The 21,197-nt window shown below is 38.1% G+C and overlaps 1 protein-coding gene across 1 annotated transcript in view; it reads left to right on the top strand.

The window, feature by feature from the left end:
- Nucleotides 1–20,843, top strand: part of LOC121464687 (vomeronasal type-2 receptor 26-like) — a 43,735-nt gene extending 22,892 nt beyond the window's left edge. The window contains exons 4-6 of the mRNA XM_041677713.1: nt 4,858–5,085; nt 7,808–7,931; nt 19,930–20,843. Coding sequence (XP_041533647.1) covers nt 4,858–5,085; nt 7,808–7,931; nt 19,930–20,843 — 1,266 coding nt within the window. The remainder of the gene's footprint in view (nt 1–4,857; nt 5,086–7,807; nt 7,932–19,929) is intronic.
- Nucleotides 20,844–21,197: the final 354 nt, after the last annotated feature.

The following is a 21,197-nucleotide window of genomic DNA, read 5'->3' as shown; positions in this document are numbered from 1 at the left end:
AGACACTTTATGTTATTTGCAGCTATTGTGAAAGGTGAGATTTCTCTGATTTCCTTCTCAGTTTTGATGTGGAAGGGTCTTCTTTTTGTGATGATTTCATTGGTTAATAAAGAAACTGCCTTGGCCCATTTGATAGGCCAGCCCTTAGGTGGGTGGAGTAGACAGAACAGAATGCTGGGAGAAAGTGAGGCAATTGCCATGCCTCTCCTCTCTGGGTCAGACATGATGAAGCTCTAGCCCAAGATGGATGTACACTAGAATCTACCCAGTAATCCATCACCTTGTGGTGCTACACAGATTATTAGAAATGGGTTAGTCAAGCTATGAGAGTTAGCTAAGAAGAGGCTAGAAATAATGGGCCAGGCAGTGTTTAAAAGAATACAGTTTCCATGTAATTATTTTGGGGAAAGCTAGCCAGTGGCCTGGAGCTGGGAGACGGGAAGCAGCCCGCAGCTCCTTCTACACAGTTTCTTTATCCTTTGTATATAGGTAGGCTACTGATTTTTTTGAGTTGATCTTGTATCCTGCCACTTTACTGAAGCTAATTATCAGCTATAGGAGTTTTCTGGTAGAGTTTTTGGGGACATTTATGTACACTATCATATCATCTGCAAATAACAAAAGTTTGATTTCTTCCTTTCCAATTTGAATCCCCTTGATCTCATGTTGTCTTATTGCTATTGCTAGAAATTCAACCAGTATGTTGAAGAGATATGAAGAGAGTGAACAGCCTTGTCTTCTTCCTAATTCTCGTGGAATCTCTTTGAGTTTCTCTCCATTTAATTTGTTGTTAGCTGTTGGCTTGCTGTATATTACTTTTATTATATTTAGATATGATCTGTGTATCCCTAATCTCTCCAAGACATTTATCATGAAGGACTGGTGAATTTTGTCAAATGTTTTTTCACATCTAATGAAATTAGTATCTGTTTTTTTTTCAGTTTTTATATGATGAATTACATTGATAGATTTCTGTATGTTAAGTCAGCTCTGTATCTCTGGGATGAAGCTTACTTGATCATAATGGATGAATTTTTTGATGTGATCTTGGATTTTTTTGCCAGTATTTTATTGAGAAATTTTGCATCGATATTTATGAGTGAGATTGTTCTGTAATTCTCTTTGGTTGAGTCTTTGTGGGTTTTGGTGTCAGGGTAACTGTAGCCTCATAAAAAAAGGGTTTGGCAATGACCCTTCTGTATCTATTATGGAACATATTGAAGAGTATCATTATTAGTTCTTCTTAGAAGTTCTGGTAGAATTCTGAACTAAAAAAAATCCAGCCCTGGGCATTTTTTGGTTGGGAGGTTTTTGATGACAGCTTCTATTTCCTCATGACTTATAGGTCTGTTAAGATTGTTCACTTGGTCTTGATTTAATTTTGGTATGTGGTATCTATCTAAAAAATTGTTCATTTCTTTTACATTTTCCATTTTTGTGGAGTAAAGACTTTTGTAGTAAGCTCTAATAACTCTCTGAATTTCCTTTTGTTTTGTCCCCCTTTTCATTTCTGATTTTGTTAATTTGGATGTTATCTCTCTGCCTTTTGATTAGTTTGAATAAGGGTTTGTCAATCTTGTTGATTTTCTCAAAGAACCAGCACTTTGTTTCACTGATTCTTTATATTGTTTTCTGTGTTTCTCTTTTGTTGACTTCAGCCCTCAGTTTGATTACTTCCAGTATTCTACTGAGGTTGAGTCTGCTTCATTTTTTGTAGATCTCTGAGGTATGCTCTAAGTTGCTAATGTGAGTTTTCTCCATTTTCTTTATGTGGGCACTTAGTGCTATAAACATTCCTCTTAGCACTGCTTTCATTGTATCCCATAGTTTTGGATATGTTGTACCTTCATTTTCATTGAATTCAAAGAAGACTTTTATTCTTTCTTTATTTCTTCCTTGACCCAGGTGTGGTTCAGTAGTTGACTGTTCAGATTCCATGAGTTTGTGGGCTTTCGGCGGGGGGAGGGTAGTATTGTTGTTAAATTTGAACTTTGCTCCATGGTGATCCAATAAGACAGGTAGTTACTCCATTTTTTTTTGCATTTCTTGATATTTGCTTTGTTACCGAGAATGTGATCAATTTTAGAGAATGTTCCATGAGGTTCTGAGAAGAAGGTATATTCTTTTCTGTTTGGGTGGAATGGTCTATAGATGTCTGTTATGTCCATTTGCTTTTTTACATCTGTTAGTTCTATTATTTCTTTGTATTTTGATGGTATGAAGTTACCTGTTCCCTGTGTTCTCATGGGTGTAGCTTGCTTTTTCAGGTTGAAGTTTTCCTTCTAATACTTTCTAAAAGACTGGGTTTGTGGATAGGTGTTGTTTAAATCTGGTTTTGTCATGGAATATTTTGCTTTCTCCATCTATGGTGATTCAAAGTTTTGCTGGATACAGTAGACTGTGCTTGCAACCATGACCTCTTAATGTCTGGAGCATGTCTGTCCAGGATCTTCTTTCTTTCAGGATTTCAATTAAGAAGTCAAGTGCGTAATTCTGATAGGTCTGCCTTTATATGTTACTTGGCCCTTTTCCTTTACAACTCTTAATATTCTTTCTTTATTTTTTTTTTTTGAGACAGGGTTTCTCTGTAGATTTTGGTTCCTGTCCTGGAACTAGCTCTTGTAGACCAGGCTGGCCTCGAACTCACAGAGATCCGCCTGCCTCTGCCTCCCGAGTGCTGGGATTAAAGGCGTGCGCCACCACCGCCCGGCTTCTTTCTTTATTCTTATATTTAAGTGTTTTTTTTTTGTTTTTTCGAGACAGGGTTTCTCTGTGGTTTTGGAGCCTGTCCTGGAACTAGCTCTTGTAGACCAGGCTGGTCTCGAACTCACAGAGATCCGCCTGCCTCTGCCTCCCAAGTGCTGGGATTAAAGGCGTGTGCCACCACCGCCTGGCAAGTGTTTTTATTATTATATGGTGAGGGGACTTTTTTGTCCAGTATATTTGGTGTTCTGTAAGCCTTTTGCACCTTCATAGGCATGTCATTCTTTAGGTTGTGAAAGTTTTCTATATGATTTTATTGAATATATTTTCTGCTCTTTTGCACTGGAATTCCTCTTCTTCTACCCTAATATTCTTAGTTTTGATCTTTTCATTTTGTCCTAGATTTCTGAGATGTTTTGAATTAAGAATTTGTTGGATTTAACATTTTCTTTAACCAATGAATCTATTTCATCTATTGTATCTTCAGATTCTGACAGTCTCTCTTCCATCTCTTGTATTGTGTTGGTTATGCTTGCATCTGTAGTTCCTGTTTGCTTACCTAGATTTTCCATTTCCAGAATTCCCTTAGTTTGTGTTTCTTTATTGCCTCTTTTTAAGTTTTTAAATCATGAATTGCTTGGACTATTTGCTTCACCTGTTTGGTTTTTCTTTTTTTTTTAAAGTAATTTATTGATTTTTTTCAATTATTTTCATCTTTTCCTCCATTTCTTTAAGAATATTTTTATTTCCTCTTTAAGTGTCTCCATCATCTTCATAAAATTATATTTAAGGTTGTTTTCTTCTACATCTTCTGTGTTAGGCTGTTCAAGTCTTCCTGTTTTATGACCACTGGGTTCTGGTGTTACCATGTTGCTTTTAGGTTGTTAAATGCATTTTTGCATTGGCAACTACCCATCTCTTCCTCAAAATGGTGTCAGCAGTGTCTTTGCCTCTTTCTGCAATCCTTGCAGTTGGTATATGTGTCTCAGGGATCCTCTCTTAGACCAACCGCTGCAGTTGCTGTGTGTGTCCTAGGAAGCTGCTCTTTGTCTGCTCTGTGCAGTCACTTTCTGTGTCTCACAAGGCTCTTTGGATGGGAGATGGGAGTGGAGCGTGATGTGTAGCTTACAGGGTTGATCATACCCACCTGGTGGCTCTCAATTATGTGTAAGTTCCATTCTAAGGAATGTGACACACTTATGTCCCCTGTAGGAATCATACATGTAGTTTGTGTATATGCATCCATATATAGACAGTACACAGAAATAAAAAGAACACAAATCTAGGGGCCAGAGATTGCTCAGTGGTTAGGCATACTTTCTGTTCTATGGAAGACCCAGGTTCAGTTCCAAGTATCCACAAAGCAGCTTATAGCTGTCTGTAACTTTGGTTATGGAGGCTCCAGCACCATCTTCTATTCTTCAGCAAGCAACTCAACACAAAATTAAAAGGAATTAATCTAAGAATAAATCTTTTAAAATTCAGGTTAAAGCACTGAATATTTGGGTTTTAATTTGCACCCAGTAATGTTCATACAAAATATAAAAAGAAAATTATGTGATTCAAACTAAATAAAGAAAGAATGGAGGCAGTTAGTGGGTCTCTTTACAGTTTCCTGAAGCATAAGTGACACACAAAATTGCTGCATATTTAATATATATTTTTATAAATTAAGAGCTTTGCATGAACTCCTGCTGATATTATAAGGTCAAGATACTCTGTATATCTGCCCATATACCTATCTACTTAACTAACTGTACACACATATGTTCATTGTATGCTATAAAAATATAAATATTTTAATACCTATACACCAAAATACATAGTGTTGTTTATATTTTTACTTCAGTTTAGTTCTGAAAACATGTATATTATCTAACTGGAGACACAGGGCCTTTGTTCCACTAAGAACATGCTTCCAACTATGCTATGTTTTACCCCTTAGATGCCATTTCAATTTATGTTCAGCTACTCCTACTTTAGTTTCATGAGGAGCAAAGTTTATCTCCCTGGAACTACTTGGGAGACAATGACTCAAATTAAGTCTTTTCAAAAAGAAAGCCACAATAGGGAGAGAGAAGGAGGCTTGTTCTGAGGAACCATCAGTGAGACACTGGTATGCACCACTCAAGTCCAAATGATGTCTCTCTCCAGCTTCATCCATTCCTGAGGAAAATTCAATTTACAAGCACTGATGGAGAACAAATATGCTTTGATGAGAACAAGAATCATGTGGAAAAATATGACATACAAAATTTTATGGAACATACTAATCATTATACATTTCTAGTTAAAGTAGGAGAGTTTGTCTCCAAGAGTCCACAAGATCAAGACTTGTTTATTAATGATGTTATGATCAAATGGCCAAGCCACTACAATCAGGTCTGACAAAATTTCAACCTTTAATATATTGAAAAATATGTACAGAGTTCTGTGAATTGTATTATGTCTCTATGAAATTTTCAAATAATTCTTTTTTATAATTTATTTTTAAAGAAGAAAACAATCTTTTTTCATTTTACATATCAATCCCAGTTCCCACTTACTCCCCTCTTCCCATTTCTTTCACCTAACCCTAAATACTACCCCCATGCACTCCTCAGAGAGAGTTATGTTTATTATTTTGGGGAAGATCCAAGGTCCTCCCTACTATACCTAGGATGAGCAAGGTATCCATCCAAAGAGAATAGGCTCCCAAAAAGCCATTACAAGCAGTAGGGATAAATCATGGTGCCACTGCCAGTGGCCCCGCAGTCTGCCTCAGCCATATAGCTGTCATTGTTGTATGGGGTCGGGGGAGAAGTGACAGTGGAAGAGGAAGAGAATGGGAGAAGGGGAGAGAGGAGGAGAACTGAAGGGAACAGGATAGATGAGATGGAGGAAAAATAGAGATGAGAGCAAGAAAAGAGTCTAGATTGATCCTATGCTGGTTCCTTTCCAGTCTGGCTGGAGTTGGTGAGCTCCCATTAGCACAGGTAAGCTTTTTCAGTGAGTGTCACTATTATGGTATTGATATCTTTTCTTATATTCTTACTCCTCCCACTCTTCAACTGAACTTTGGGAGCTCAGGCCAGTGCTCCACTGCTGATCTCTGCCTCTGTTTTCATCAGTTGCTGAATGGAAAGTTCTATGGTGATATTTAAGGTACTCATCAATATGACTAGAGGGCAAGACCAGTTAGGACACCCTCTCCTCTATTGTTCAGAATCTTAGCTGGGGTTATCCTTGTCAATTCCTGAGATTTTCTCTAGAGCCAGGTTTCTTGCTAGCCCCATAGTATCTCCCTCAATCAAGATATCTTTTTTCCTTTCATCTCTGTCCTTCCTCCATCTCAACTATCCCATTCCCTCAAGTTCTCCTCCCACTCTCCTCTCCTCCTCTTCCCCTTCCACCCTCTCTTCTCCCCCATCCACATGCTCCCAATTTTGTCAGTCAATCTTATCTATTTCCTTTTTTGAGGTGGATCTATGTATATATTTTGCCAATATTATAAGTTCTTAGCTCTGTTGTGAACTTGTGTGTGAATGCTTATGCATGTGAATGCATGTGCCCGCTGAAACCATAGTCAGAGTGGATACCATCTGCAAACATTCTCCATTTTATTATAAACACAATCTCTCTTTGAACTCCTTGCCTTCTGATTTAGCTTTCCTTTCTGTCCACCATACCACAGGCTGTATTCTTGTCTCCATTACTGCCAAAATTGGATAACAGGCATACAGTTTGGCACCTGACTTTTCTATACCTCCACTCTGCATAATCAAATCCAGGACTGTGTGCTTATGCGGGAAGCACATTAAATACTGGGCTACCTCTTTTGTTCTATTTGATGTTTTTAATTTAAAAATAAATAAATCTTTTAAATTTGACTGTGATATTGTATATCAAAGTCATGTATATGTATATACATGAACATATGCATAGGCATATACAAACAAACAAGAACGTATTATTAGCTAATTCCTGTAGGTAGAATGAGTTTGAATTGAATTTGAACTTTTATGCATTTATTCATATTATAATGAATGAATAGATCAGTATTTATGGCTATATATGTATATATATCATTGTATGTATATTTCCATGTGTATACACATACACATTTTATTATACATGCATGTAGATGCTCAGTGCATCTCTCCATTGAACTCAAACTTGCCCATTGTTCTCATAAAGAAATAAATTATGAATATGTAAATAAATCATCTCTATAGCCAATGTTTGTAAAGTACCTTTTTGTGTGCTGGGAGCTGGCCTCAGGGTTTCTCTGCAAAAGTAATATGCACTCTTAAATGCTGGGCAAGTTCTCCATCCCAATATGTAGATATTTATGAGGCAGACACTGAGTCCAAATTATGACAAGAAGAAAGATATTAGATAAATTATATCTAAAGGAAAGATAGAAATATTTTTTGCATACACATTTTCCAAAAATATCAACAAACTGAAGTTTTGTTAAAAGTATAGTGATTAATGTAATTAACTTAGAAGTAAAATGGTTTAAAAATGCTAAATGATTATGTCACTAATGTTTGAAAGAAAAAGCATGGTATTATTCTGAGCACAGGGGGTGAAGGATGAAACTCACAGTAATGGATCATAATTCAGTTTCTCTGGAACATCAACATGTCATGAAGTCAGGAGAAACTTTGATCACCTACCAATGGCCAAACTCTCTTTCATGGGACATGTCAATCAGAGTGAATGGTTGTGACTACAAACTTGGGAAGCTAAAAGTAGAAGCAGATAGGCAAGAGTGTCTGGGTTTCTGCTTAACAATTCAACTGATTTGTAATTCATACAAAGGAGGAGTTTTGGCTTGCACTTTCAAAGGAGATACTATATGAATGTTCTACACATTTCACAAAAGCTAGCAGAAGTGAGTCACAGTTTGGTCAGCATAAAGAAACTTTGAACATTTAGCATCTTGAAATGTGCCAACTTCAACTCTACATTCTACATTTCCGTATGGACACTTCATCGTGCCTCATAAATATGCACAACTTTCATAGTCTTCATGCAGTTTAAATTGCTTGGCTTAAAATTACCTTAAGCCTGTGATTGAGGTACAAAATTATGACCAGGTTTTCTGTTTTTCCCTTAGACTCCTGAATCTGTATGTACACAGAGCTGTGGTCCAGGTTTCTGGAAAATTCTAGAAGAAGACAAACCTATCTGCTGTTTTTCTTGTTTGTTTTGTCCAGAGAGACACATTTCCAATCAAACTGGTAATAAAATACTTTTCCTCAAATTGCTTGTTAATGTAGAAGGAGAAAGATAAGAAGTAACCATGATGTTGTAATGCAGCATGGAGAAACATGTCTCTTTCATTCATCCCCATAGTCAATAGTAATCACTGCTGATTCCACACAAGGTGTGAACATTTGTGTGGCAGTCCTCATGTTATTGTGTCATCTGCATCCATTTTCCCAAAACCTCTCTTTCTTTACATAATAGTTTCACCTCAGCTCTAGCTGTGATCCATACTAGAGGCTGCCCAGGCAATGTGAGGTGTGCACATTACCATGCTACCTGTGTGTTCCTTAAATAAATGAATTCAATAATTCTTTCCTGAAAATAATCCCTGGGAAGACAAGAACATGTGGGGCTGTTACCAAAATATACCACAAATAGAATTAAAGTATACAACACTACTTTTATTTATTTTTTGAGCTCTACATTTTTCTCGGCTCCTCTCCCTGACTCTCCCTTCCCTTTTAGCCCTTTCCAAAGGTCCACATATTTCCAAATTTAATCAGGAGATCTTGTCTTTTTCTACTTCCCATGTAGATTAGATCTATGTATGTCTCTCTTAGGGTCCTCATTGTAGTTTAGGTTCTCTGGGATTGTGATTTGTGGGCTGGTTTTCTTTGCTTTATGTTTAAAACCCACTTGTGAGTGAGTACATGTAATAATTGTCTTTCTGTGTCTGCGTTACCTCACTCAATATCTAGAAGAAAAACTCCAACCCAACGAAGTTGGCTACATCAACAAAAACACTGACAATTGATGGTCTAATAGCAGCACATTCCAAAGAAGGGGAAAATGCACAAATTAACATCACCAACAATGAAATTTAAATTAATGGGAGATAGCAATCACTGGTCATTATTATCCCTTAATATAAATGGACTCAACTCATCTATAAGAAGGCACAGGCTAACAGGTTGAACACAAAAACAGAATTCATCCTTCTTCTGCATAAAAGAAACACACCTCAACCTCAAAGACAGACATTGTCTCAGAGTAAATGGTTGGGAAAAATATTACAATCATATTGAGTGAGGTAATCCTTTTGTATTCTTATTGCTCTAGCTAGAACTTCAAGTACTATGTTGAATAGATATGGAGACAGTGGACAGCATTATCTTGTCCTAAGTTTTAGAGGAATTGCTTAGAATTTCTCTCTGTTTAATTTGATGTTGTCTGTCAGCTTGCTGTCTATTGCTTTTTTTTTAGGTTTAGGTTTGTTCCTTGTATCCATGCACTCACCAGAATGTTTATCATGAGGAGGTGTTAGATTTTATCAAAGGCTTTTTCAATATCTAATGAAATGTTCATGTGGATTTTTTTCTTTCAGTTTGACTATATGGTCAATTTCAATGACATATTTTTGTATATTGAACTATACCTGCATCTCTTGATCATCCCTACTTGATCATAGTGGATTTGTTTTATATTCTTGGATTCTATTTGCCAGTGTCTTTTTCAGTATTTTTGCATCAATGTTCATGAGGGAGATTGGTCTCTTTCTTTATTGCATATTTGTTTGGTTTGGGTATCAAGACATCTACAGCCTCATAAAAAGAAATTGGCAATATTCCTTCTGTTTCTGTTGTGTGCAACAATTTGAAGAGTATTGATAATAGCTTCTCTTTGAATTTCTAGAAAAATTCTATACTGAAACCATCTCATCCTGGTCTTATTTGGTTGGGAGAATTTTTATTTTATTTATTTATTTATTTATTTATTTTTGGTTTTTCGAGACAGGGTTTCTCTGTGGTTTTGGAGCCTGTCCTGGAACTAGCTCTTGTATACCAGGCTGGTCTTGAACTCACAGAGATCTGCCTGCCTCTGCCTCCCAAGTGCTGGGATTAAAGGCATGCGCCACCACCGCCCGGCTTGGTTGGGAGAATTTTAATAATTGTTTCTATTTCCTTAGAAGTTACATGTCTGTTTAAATTGTTTACCTGGTCATGATTTCACTTTGGTATGTTGTACCTATCAAGGAAGCTGTCCATATCTTTTAGGTTTTTCAATTTAGTGGACTAGAGGGTTTTTGAAGTATGACAATGATTCTCAGGATTTCCTCAGTGTCTGTGTTATATCCTCCTTTTCATTTCTGATTTTCTTAATTTGAGCATGTTCTCTCTGCCTTTTCATTATTTTGGATAAAGGTTTGTCTATCTTGTTCATTTTCTCAAAGAACCAACTCTTTGTTTCAATGATTCTATATGTTCTCCCTGATTCCATTTTATTAATTTCAACATTCAGTTTGGCTATTTCCTTGTAGTCCATACTCCTGGATGAGTTTAATTCTTTTTGTTCTAGAGCTTTCAGGTGTGCTGTTAAGTTGCTTATAAAATTCTTTATATAGGTAATTAGTGTTATGAACTTTCCTCATAGCAAGGCTTTCACAGTGTCCCATAAGTTTGGGTATGTTGTGGATTCATTTTCTTTGCATTCTAAGAAGTCTTTGATTTCCTTCTTTATTTCTTCTTGACCCACTGGTGATTCAGTTGAGAATTATTCCATTTCCATGAGTTTGTAGGGTTTCTGTAGTTTGTGTTGTAATTGAACTCTAACTTTAAATCTTGGTGATCTGATAACAAGGTGTTATTCTATTTTTTTGTATCTTCTGATTTTCCTGATTCCTGAGTATGTGCTAAGAAGAAGGTATATTCTTTTGTGTTTGGGTGAAATGTTTGGTAGATGTTCATTACATCCATTTGAGTCATGACATCTGTTAATCCCCTTATTTCCCTGTTAAATTTCTGTTGATCAGACCTGTCCATTGGTAGAAGCTGGGTGTTGAAATCTCCTACTGTTAGTGTATGGGGTTTGATGTTTGATTTAAACTTTATAAATGTTTCTTTTACAAATATGGGTGCTCTTGTATATTGGGCATAGATGTTCAGAATTGAGACTTCATCTTGATGGGTTTATCCTCTGATCAGTATACAGTGTACTTTTCCATCTCTTTTGATTAATTTTAGTTGAAATTCTTATTTTGTTAGATATTAGAGTAACTACACTGACTTCCTTCTTCAGACAGTTTGATTGGAAAATCAAACCCTATACTATGAGATAATGTCGGTCTTTGAGATTGAGGTGTGTTTTTTGCCTACAATAGAAGGAGATATCCTCTTTTCATATATATTCTGTTAGTCTGTCTCTATTATGGTGAATTGAGTCCATAGATACTAGCTGGTATGATTGATCAGTGATTGTTATTTTTTCTTATTTTGGATTTTGGTGGTAGTGATACTAATATTTGTGTTTTCCTTCTTTGGGTTTAGATGTTGTGAGATTATTTATTGCCTTATTTTCATGAATGTAACTGAGTTTCTTGGGTTGGAGTTTCCTTCTAGTACTTTCTTTTGTGCTGCATTTGTGGATGGAGAGATGTCTCAGCAATAAAGAGCACTGTCTGCTCTTCCAGAGGTCCTAAATTCAATTCCCAGCAACCACATGGTAGCTTATAACCATTTGTAATGAGATCTGGTGCCCTCTTGAGGAAGAAACCAGGTCAGTCATCATCATCAACTTAGACCACGAAACTGAACATGGACAAGTACAGCAGAACTACCATATGTGAACTACCCATGCATGTTTCAGCATTGCCAGGGCATAAATTTCATTTTTTTATTCATTGGTTAAATCAAGTTTTGTCATGAAATATCTTACTTTCTGTCTCTATGGTGATTGAAATTTTTGCCGGGCTAGTATCCATGTTCTCTTATTATCTGTGAAATGTCTGTTCAGAACCTTCTGGCTCTCAGAGACTCCATTAAGAACTCTGGCATAAAATCCTTATAATTCTGTCCAGAAGGCAGAATTATATGCTATTCTCATGGTGATTAGGGATTTTAAAGAACCTCTTAATATAGTTACTGATTTACAATATGCAGAAAGAGTTGTCTTGCATATTATTTTTTGTATAGGATAGTTTTTTTATTTTATATTTTTTATTGATTTTTATTTATTTAATTTATTTTTTTATTAAAAATTTCTGCCTCCTCCCCACCTCCCTTTTTCCTCCCCCTCCCCCTACTCCCCACACCCCACTCCCCTCCTTCCTCTCCAGTCCAAAGGGCAGTCAGGGTTCCCTGCCCTGTGGGCAGTCCAAGGTCCTCCTTCCTCCATCCATGTCTAGGAAGGTGAGCATCCAAACAGGCTAGGATCCCACAAAGCCAGAACATGCAGTAGGATCAAAACCCAGTGCCATTGTCCTTGGCTTCTCAACAGCCCTCATTGTCCAGCATTTTCAGAGAGTCTAGTTTTATCCCATGCTTTTTCAGTCCCAGTCCAGCTGGCCTTGGTGAGCTCCCAATAGATCAGTCCCACCATGTCAGTGGGTGGGTGCCCCCCTCAGGATTTTGTTCCACCTTACTTAAGTCTTCTGATTTGTAAACTGCCTTCCATGATTTATTTGCATCAGTATAAAATGCACAAGCTCCAGTTATTAAAGCATCACGTATAATTTTGGGAAGAATCCAAAAAAATTCTTATTATAAGCTTAAGTCTATCACTTTTGGAATAATTGCTATTAATTTCTCCAAATAAATTCGCAGAAGTTCTTTACCATGAAAAAAAAAAGAACTCTGGTATAATCTTACACCTGTCAGAATGGCTGAAATCAAAAACACCAATGATAGCCTTTGCTGGAGAGGATGTGGAGTAAGAGGAACACTCATCCATTGCTGGTGGGAATGCAAACTTGTGCAACCACTCTGCAAATCAGTGTGGCAGTTTCTCAGGAAATTCGGGATCAACCTACCCCAGGACCCAGCAATACTACTCTTGGGAATATACCCAAAAGATGCTCTATCATACTGCAAAAGCATTTGTTCAACTATGTTCATAGCAGTATTATTTGTAATAGCCAGAACCTGGAAACAACCTAGATGCCCCTCAACGGAAGAATGGATAAAGAAAATGTGGAATATGTAGGCATTAGAGTACTACTCATCAGTAAAAAACAATGACATCTTGAATTTTGCATGCAAATGGATGGAAATAGAAAACACTATACTGAGTGAAGTAACCCAGACCCAAAAAGATGAATATGGTATGTACTCACTCATAAGTGGATTCTAGCCATAAATAAATGACATTGAGCCTATAATATGAGATCCTAGAGAAGCTAAATAAGAAGGTGATCCCAAAGAAAAACATATAGTTATCCTCCTGATATTGGAAGGAGACAAGATTGCCAGGCAAAAATTGGAAACTTGGGGGTGCAAATGGGGTGGGGGTAAGGGGAAATGGGGAAAAATGAGAAGGGGAGGATGGGGAGAGCTTGGTGTAATGGGACGATTGCGATGGAGGCAGGGTGGATATGGGTGTAGGGAAGTCTCTATCTTAATTAAGGGAGCCATTTTAGGGTCAGAGAGAGACTTGACTCTATAGGTGTTCCCAGGTGTCCAAGGAGATGTCCCAGCTAGATCCTTGGGCAGCTGAGTAGGGGAAGCCTGCAATGGCCCTATCCTATAGCCATACTGATGAATATCTTGCATATCACCATAGAACCTTCATCTGGTGATGGATGAAGCTAGAGATAGAGACCCACATTGGAACACTGGACTGAACTCCTAAGGTCCAAATGAGGAGCAGAAGGAGGGAGAACATGAGCAAGGAAGTTAGGTCCGTGAGGGTGCGCCCACCCACTGAGACTTTAGGGCTGATCTAATGGGAGCTCACCAAGGCCAGCTGGATGATGGAGCATGTGATCAAACCAGACTCCCTGAACGTGTCTGACAAGGAGGGCTGACTGAGAAGCCAAGGACAATGGCACTGAGTTTTCATCATACTGCATGTAATAACTTTTTGGGAGCCTAGTCTGTTTGGATGCTCACCTTCCTTGTCCTTGATGGTGTGGGGAGGACCTTGGATTTCCCACAGGGCAGGGAACCGCGACTGCTCTTTGGACTGGAGAGGGAGGGGAAGGGAGATCGGGGGAGTGGGAGGAAAATGGGAGGAGGGGAGGAGGTGGAAAATTTTAATTAAATAATAAAAAAAGAACTCTGGTATAATTCTGATAGGTCTGCTTTTATACATTACTTGGTCTTTTTCTTTTGAACAATAGAATTCTTTCATTATTCTATATGTTTAGTGTTTTTATTATTATGTGGTGAGGGTACTTTTTTGGTCCTGCCTATTTGGTGTTCTGTAAGCTTCTCATACCTTTATAAGTGTGTCCATCTTTAAGTTAAGAAAGTTTTCTTCTTGAACTTTGGTGAATATATTTTCGGTGCCTTTGAGTTGGGATTCTTATTCTATTGAAGGAGTAAGTCACACAACAATCCCACACCAGTTTGGAATTATGATTAATAAAAGGGTTATTTATATAAAGAGAGAAAAACTTACATATCACCATTCCAGAAAACAGCTCTCTGCGTGATCAGGATCGAAGTCTAACAGCCAGAAGCAGAGCCAGAAGCAAGAGAGTGAACACGTGGCTACCAATTCTTTTGAAAACAAAAGAGACCATGCCCGAGTTGGCTGGTATATTAAAGGCTATTGGCTGAAGGAGCGGAAGTAGCTCCCACAGCATTCTGTCACTCTTATTCTTAGGTTTGGTCTTTCAGGCATACCAGATTTCCTGGATATTTTGTGTTAGGAATTTATTAGATTTAACATCATTTTCTTTGACTGATGAATCTATTTCTTCCATCATATCCTCAGCACTTGATATTCTCTCTTCCATCTCTTGTGTTTTGTTACTGAGGTATCTGTTGTTCCTTCTTTCTTTCTCACATTTTCTATTTCCAGAATATCTCTGATTTGTGTTTTCTTCATTGCTTCTATATCAGTTTTCAAGCCTTGAACCATTTCCTTCTTTTGTTTTTTATTCTTGGCTTTCTTTCAGAAATTTATTGATTTCTTCCAATTTTTTGTTTGTCTTTTCCTTGACTTCTTTAAGAGAATTTTTCATTTCCTCTTTAAGAACTTCTATCATCTTCCTTTAAGTAATTTTAATTTTGCTTTCTTGTGTTTGGCTGTATTGTAATCTTCAGGTGTTGCTGTTGTAGGATCACTGAGTTCTGGTGATGGTGCAAAATTGCTTTTTTGGCTATTGCATGCATTCTAACATTGGTGTTTACTAATCTTTTCTTCCAACCAATGTGGCTTGTGCCTATGTCTGTTCTTCCAACTGTTGTGGTTCATTCTTGTGCCTGATTTTCCAAATGGTGTGATTTGAGCCTATGCCTACATAATCTGATGGGTCTGAGGGGGAAAACTAGCCATGGGGAGGATGTTTAGGCTCATGGGGTTGGGCAGCAGAGTGAGTCGTGGTAGACAACATCTAGTGGCTATTAGAGGTTTTGGTGCAGCCTGCTCACCAGTCTGCAGGTTGTCAGGAACTATACTAGAGCAGGGACTTCCACTGGTGGTGGGAACAGGTTCATGCTCCCTTGCTGGTGATGAGATATGAAGGGGCACAGAATGTACCCTGGGTTTGAGTTATACACTGGATTTGGAGCAGTCCAGTTGAGAGTTCCTGGACTCTCACCTAATATTCCACCTGGTGTGGCTTGTGCCTGTGCCTGTGTAATCTGCTGGAGCTACAGAAGTGGGCTGACCATGGTTAGAATGTTCAGGTGCATGGGGTTGCGCGGTAGGGTGTGTCTTCATGGCATAGCATGTAGTAGGTGGTGTGCTTTGCATGCAGCCTGAAGACAGGTTTCTCATCTGCCTGCAGGCTGTTAGGGATTTCACTAGAGCATGGGGAATTTCATCGGAGGTGGTGGCATGGTCCAGCTGCCTTGCTGGTCCTGGATAGATGGAAAAGGGGCATAGTATTTGCCCTTGGGTTATATTAGGTTCTGGACTTGGGGCAGTCCAGTTGACAGGCCAGTCACTCACATGATTTTCCAATTGGTGTGGTTGAAGCCTTTGCCTATGTAGTCTGATGGGACTACAGGTAAGGCCTGGCCATGAGAAGGCTGCTCAGGTGAGTGGGGTTGGGTGGTGGAGTGGCTGATGGTGGAACACTGTCCAGTTGGTGGTAGGGGTTTGGGCACAGCCTGGAGGGAGACTTGTAGGGACCTTATCTGTAGAAAAAAGCAGGCTAGCTAAAGGATAAAACAATTATATTTTTATATTATAAGGGGAAAACTCACAAAACAGGAAACTAGAAGTACAAGTTCCACTGCATGCCACGGGAATCACCCAGAAAGAGTAAGCACCTGGCCATGCACATGTTTTTGTCTCTGGGTTCCAGAAAGCCACACCTTAACTAAGACCCACCTCTTAAAGATAATTGGCTAACAAGCTTGCCCGTCATCTCCCCTCTTTTGTCTAAACAAGATTCTGGAGTAATAATATATCAGCACCAATGTCTAGTAAGCCTTCAATAAAAATGCCATTCATACACACTCTTAGCTTTGGTGTTTGATCATTTATAGAAGTCTGCCAGAATATATGTTTCCTATATCCTATTGAAGTTTTTGACTCGTCATCTACATTTATTCCGTCATCCAGACCAGTATTGTTTTTTAAAGTAGGCCGTGGACTTTTTAATTTTCCTGGTGAGACATGTTCTCCACAGTAACTGGGAATGAATAGACCACATTCATCATGGGGGACCTACAAAAGTTTCCCAATGGTATTGGGTTGCCTTGACTGTCTTTTGTTGACTTAAATTCATTGGACTAATGTTGGCCTTTGCCACACATCTTACATATACCTGAAGGATGAGTCTTCATATTCTTGCCATTTCCAGAGGAGACATTATTCCTAGAAATTTATTGTCTATAATCCCTTCTCAGATGCCCCATTCCACCACATTTAAAACATTTGGTATTTTTATGTCTCCTTTTACCATTGGATATTGCTTCTCCTACCCATGTGTCTATACCATAGTAAAGTGTCTCAACATCCATTGTATGCAAGACCCATTCAACCATGGGTACTGATCTGTTTTTTAAAGGTCCAAGGATCCTTTTGCATACTGAGTTGGCATTCTCATAAACCAAAGATTTAATTAGTATACATTTAGCTTCTGGGTCAAATATCCCTACTTGTACAGCCTTAGTTAATCTTTGTAAAAAGTCACTAAAAGATTCTCTCTGAACCTATTTAACCTTAACATATGATTCAACTCTATTTCCTAGTTTCTAAATCCTGTCCCAAGCATTTAAAGCTGCTGTGATACATAGGGAGAAGGTGTGCTCATTGTAAAGAGCCTTATCCTGGGGATCAGAGTAAAGTCCCTTGCCCAAAATTTGATCTTGGGAAATTTCAAGTCTTTTTGCTTTTCCCCGTTGCTCTAAAATTTTAACCTCTCCCCTAAAGTAGCACCACCAAAGCAACTGGGGTCCATTTTCTAAGACCACTAAAATTAACTGAGTCCAGTCTTGTGGTGATGTTTTGTTACTGGAAGCCCATGTTTTGACCATTTCTCTAACAAAGTACAAATGTATTTTGTAAAATACAATGGCTTATTTAATTTCTTTTAGATCAGTCATACATGTGGGCTCCCATGCATATTCTTTGATTACCTTAGGGTATTTTGTGCCAGATGATATTTCTGATGATATCACCAGAAAGACAGGTAGAAATCTGGGTAAGTTTGGTACATACTGATGAGGCTAATTTTTTTGTCTTTGTACCATTTGTCCCTGGTCTTCAAATGCAATAAATTCTTCAATCTTTTCAAATCTATTTACCACGGCCTTTTGTAAAGTATGGATGTCCTGTCCACTGTTCAGTTCTAATGCCCTCATTGAGGATTCCAAGATGTGAAGTATGTCTAGTAGAAATAATATATGATCCTTGAACTAATTTTTATAGCATGCATATTACCTTCCTGGAGAAACATTCTATCAGTCAGTCTATCATATCCCTTTGACAGAGTCCAAATAATACATTCAACAGTACAAGTTTTCTCAATATGTCAGCACCCTCTGTCACAGACTGAGTTTTGTTTGTCAAATTGGCCGTATCCTTCTCCAGAGTGTTAAATTTTCCTTTTAGTAAATTACTATAAGTCTGTAAAGATTGTACCATTTCTAAAAGCACCTCATTCGACTGAGTTTTGTTTGTATCCTTCTCCAGAATTTTGAATTTTCCTTTTAATTGATCAGTGTCAGTCTGTAAAGACTGTATTATTTCTAAAAGTGCCTCATTCGTGGGCCCATTGTCATACCATGTTTTTAAGGAAAAACTATGGAAAACAACACTAATACCCAGAACCAAATATAATGATGTAGGAGGAAAATCATATAAACCTTGCATGACATAATACATAGTATAAGTAAAAAAGCTAGTGAATTCCTGGATGGTGAAATTGTCCATCATTTTGATCTTTTAAATTATAAATTTATAATTTATATTTTTGATACTAAATCTTACTTGTGGTTTAGTTAGTTAACTGAAGTAGGTGCAATAACTGTTAACTCTCAGTAGGTGTCAGCCCACTTGTAGTTGTGTAGTTGGTTTGAATCTGATTCTGGTGCTAAATGATGAACTATGTTCAAATTAAAAACAGTTCTTTAATGCTCATCACAGACTGTGTGCTCTGTGGATGTCCCTGATTGTTTGGTGGTCACCCAAGCAGTAGAATAGCAAATGCAGACAAATTGTTAGGAACAGTGGAACATAGGCTCAGACAGGGGAAGCCCAGAGCAGCTCTAAGTCCTCAGGCACTTTGGTCTGAGGTGTTTAATGAGGTCATAAAAAGAACTGAGGCCAATCTGTAACAAGACAAAACACTGTGCAAGAATTCTATACCCAAATAAACTGCTGGCTCTGAGCACAGGCCAAGGTTGAGGCGGGCTGATAGAGGAGGCATGGGCTAAATACACATTTAGCCCAACAGAGGATGTGAGGGCACACAGGACCATGAATTGTATACTAAACTTTGGGCTCCAAGTGTAGAACTAACTAGGCTAGTTAAAGGATAAAACAATTATATTTTTAGTTATTATAAGGGGAAAAGTCACAAAACAGAAAACAAGAATTCCAACTTCTGCTGCATCCTTCAGGAATACTCCAGAGAGAGCAAGCACCTGGATGGGCAAATGTTTTATCTCTCTGGATTTGAGAAAGCCACACCTCTCTTCTATCTCTTGTATTTCGTGGGTGATGCTTGCATCTATAGTTCCTGTTCATGAACCCATTTTTCATTTCCTGAATTCCATCACATTGTGGTTTTTTATTGCTTCTATTTTGATTTTTATGTCATCAATAATTTCCTTCAATTGATTCTTTTTCTTATCTTTTCTTGGTATTTTTTATGCATTAGTTGATTTTCTCTAATTCTTTGGTTAGCTTTTTCTTGATTTTTTAAGGGAGTTTTTCATTTTACCTTTGAGGATATATATCATCCTCATTAAAGTTGCTTCAAGTTCATTTTATTGTGCTTTGTATGTGTTGGAATACTCATGTTTGCTGTCATAAAGTAGATGGGCTGTGGAGGTGTCATATTGCCCTGGCTGTCATTGATTCTATTTTTACCTGGACATTTAGGCATCTGGGTTTGGGATGGTTAGCTCTAGTTACTGATTTCTGAGTTTGTCTTTCTTGGGTGGGTGTTTTTTTATTTTTATTTCCTCTCTGGTTTTTTTTATGCCCTAGATTTCTGGTTGCTGGTGTGATCTCTGGAGGTTAGTTTCTACTTGCAGAAAGGGGTTTGTGTTCTTCTGACTGGTTTGGCCTGAACCTGTGCACCAACAGTTTGAACAAGCTGGTGTGGCTTAATTTTATAATTATTTAAAGGATTGCTTGGCAGTTTTACTTCATCTAAATAAGGAGATTACTATTTTACTCTCATTGCCCTAGAAAAACAGTAATAAACTTGACAGCACATGGCTCATTTTGAGGTAGACATGACAAATAGTAGAAATGGCTTTTTAAATAGTTATTGTCCTTCTTGGCACTGGCGTAAAGCAGAATGGGCCAGGCTACAAAGGACAATAGTAGAAGACATTCTTTGTGGCATGAATGTAAAATGAGTAAATAATTGTAGAAGCTGACATGTTGGTTCATTTCTTCCCATAGATCAGCAGGAGTGTATCCCTTGCCCAATTCAAGAGTACCCAAACCCTGAGAGAAACAGCTGCCTGCCCAAGTCAGTGACATTCCTGTCCTTTGATGACTCTCTAGGCATGACTCTGGCCTGCACAGCTCTGTGCTTGTCTGTCAGCACAGCTATAGTTTTGGGAATCTTTCTCAAGCACCAAGACTCACCCATTGTGAAGGCCAATAATCGGACTCTCAGCTTCATCCTGCTCATCTCCCTCCTCCTCTGCTTCCTGTGCCCATTTCTCTTCATTGGCCAGCCAAACACCGCCTCCTGCATATTGCAACAAATTACATTTGCTCTGGTGTTCACTCTGGCTCTTTCCACTATTTTGACCAAAACTTTAACTGTAATTCTGGCCTTTAGAGCCATGACACCAGGAAAAACAATGAGAAGACTCTTTGTCTCAGGCTTCTATAATTCTGTCATCCCCATCTGTATCCTGATCCAGTTTATTCTCCTTGGAGTCTGGCTGGGAACCTCGCCTCCCTATATTGAAGCAGATGCACACTCTGAACATGGTCACATCATCAATTTGTGCAACAAGGGTTCAGTCACTGCTTTCTACTGTGTGTTGGCATACTTGGGGATCCTGGCCCTAGTGAGCTTCTCTGTTGCTTTTCTAGCAAGGAACCTGCCTGATACCTTCAATGAAGCCAAATTTCTGACATTCAGCATGCTGGTGTTTTGCAGTGTCTGGGTCACCTTCCTCCCTGTCTACCACAGCACCAAGAACAAGACCATGGTGGCTGTGGAAGTCTTCTCCATCTTGGCTTCCAGTGCAGGGCTGCTAGGGTGCATCTTTTTCCCAAAGTGCTACATAATACTCCTAAGGCCTGATAAGAACTCTTTGAAATGTTTTAAGAACAAAACACGATCTAGGAAAAACTGATCATTTTGATGAATTAACTAAGTCTCTCTCATAAAATCTTAGTATAGTCAGGTGAAACTATTACCTACTTCTCAGTGTGTTTTTCTGAAATGTTGTTGAAACAAAAATAAAAGAGTCCCTTGCTGTATCTCACATAGAAACAATCTATTTCAGAATAGCAACTACTAATGAAAAATGCATGTTATTAAGTCATGCATGTCACTTATTAACTTGTAGCCATTATAAATATTCAATATACATTATATGATAATAACCTAGATAAATAAAACATTAACTAAATGATTTTCCTCTAAATCTTTTAGTTTTGGAGTATAGCAGAGCTTTATGTGATAATATTTATGGCTCAGAGACATG

This window comes from Microtus oregoni, unplaced genomic scaffold, assembly GCF_018167655.1.
Source record: "Microtus oregoni isolate MIOR12 unplaced genomic scaffold, Mior012 000029F_ref0000214, whole genome shotgun sequence".
NCBI classification, from domain to species: Eukaryota; Metazoa; Chordata; class Mammalia; order Rodentia; family Cricetidae; genus Microtus; species Microtus oregoni.
The sequence above is the reverse complement of the archived record's forward strand: the minus strand, read 5'-3'. Positions and strand labels throughout refer to the sequence as shown.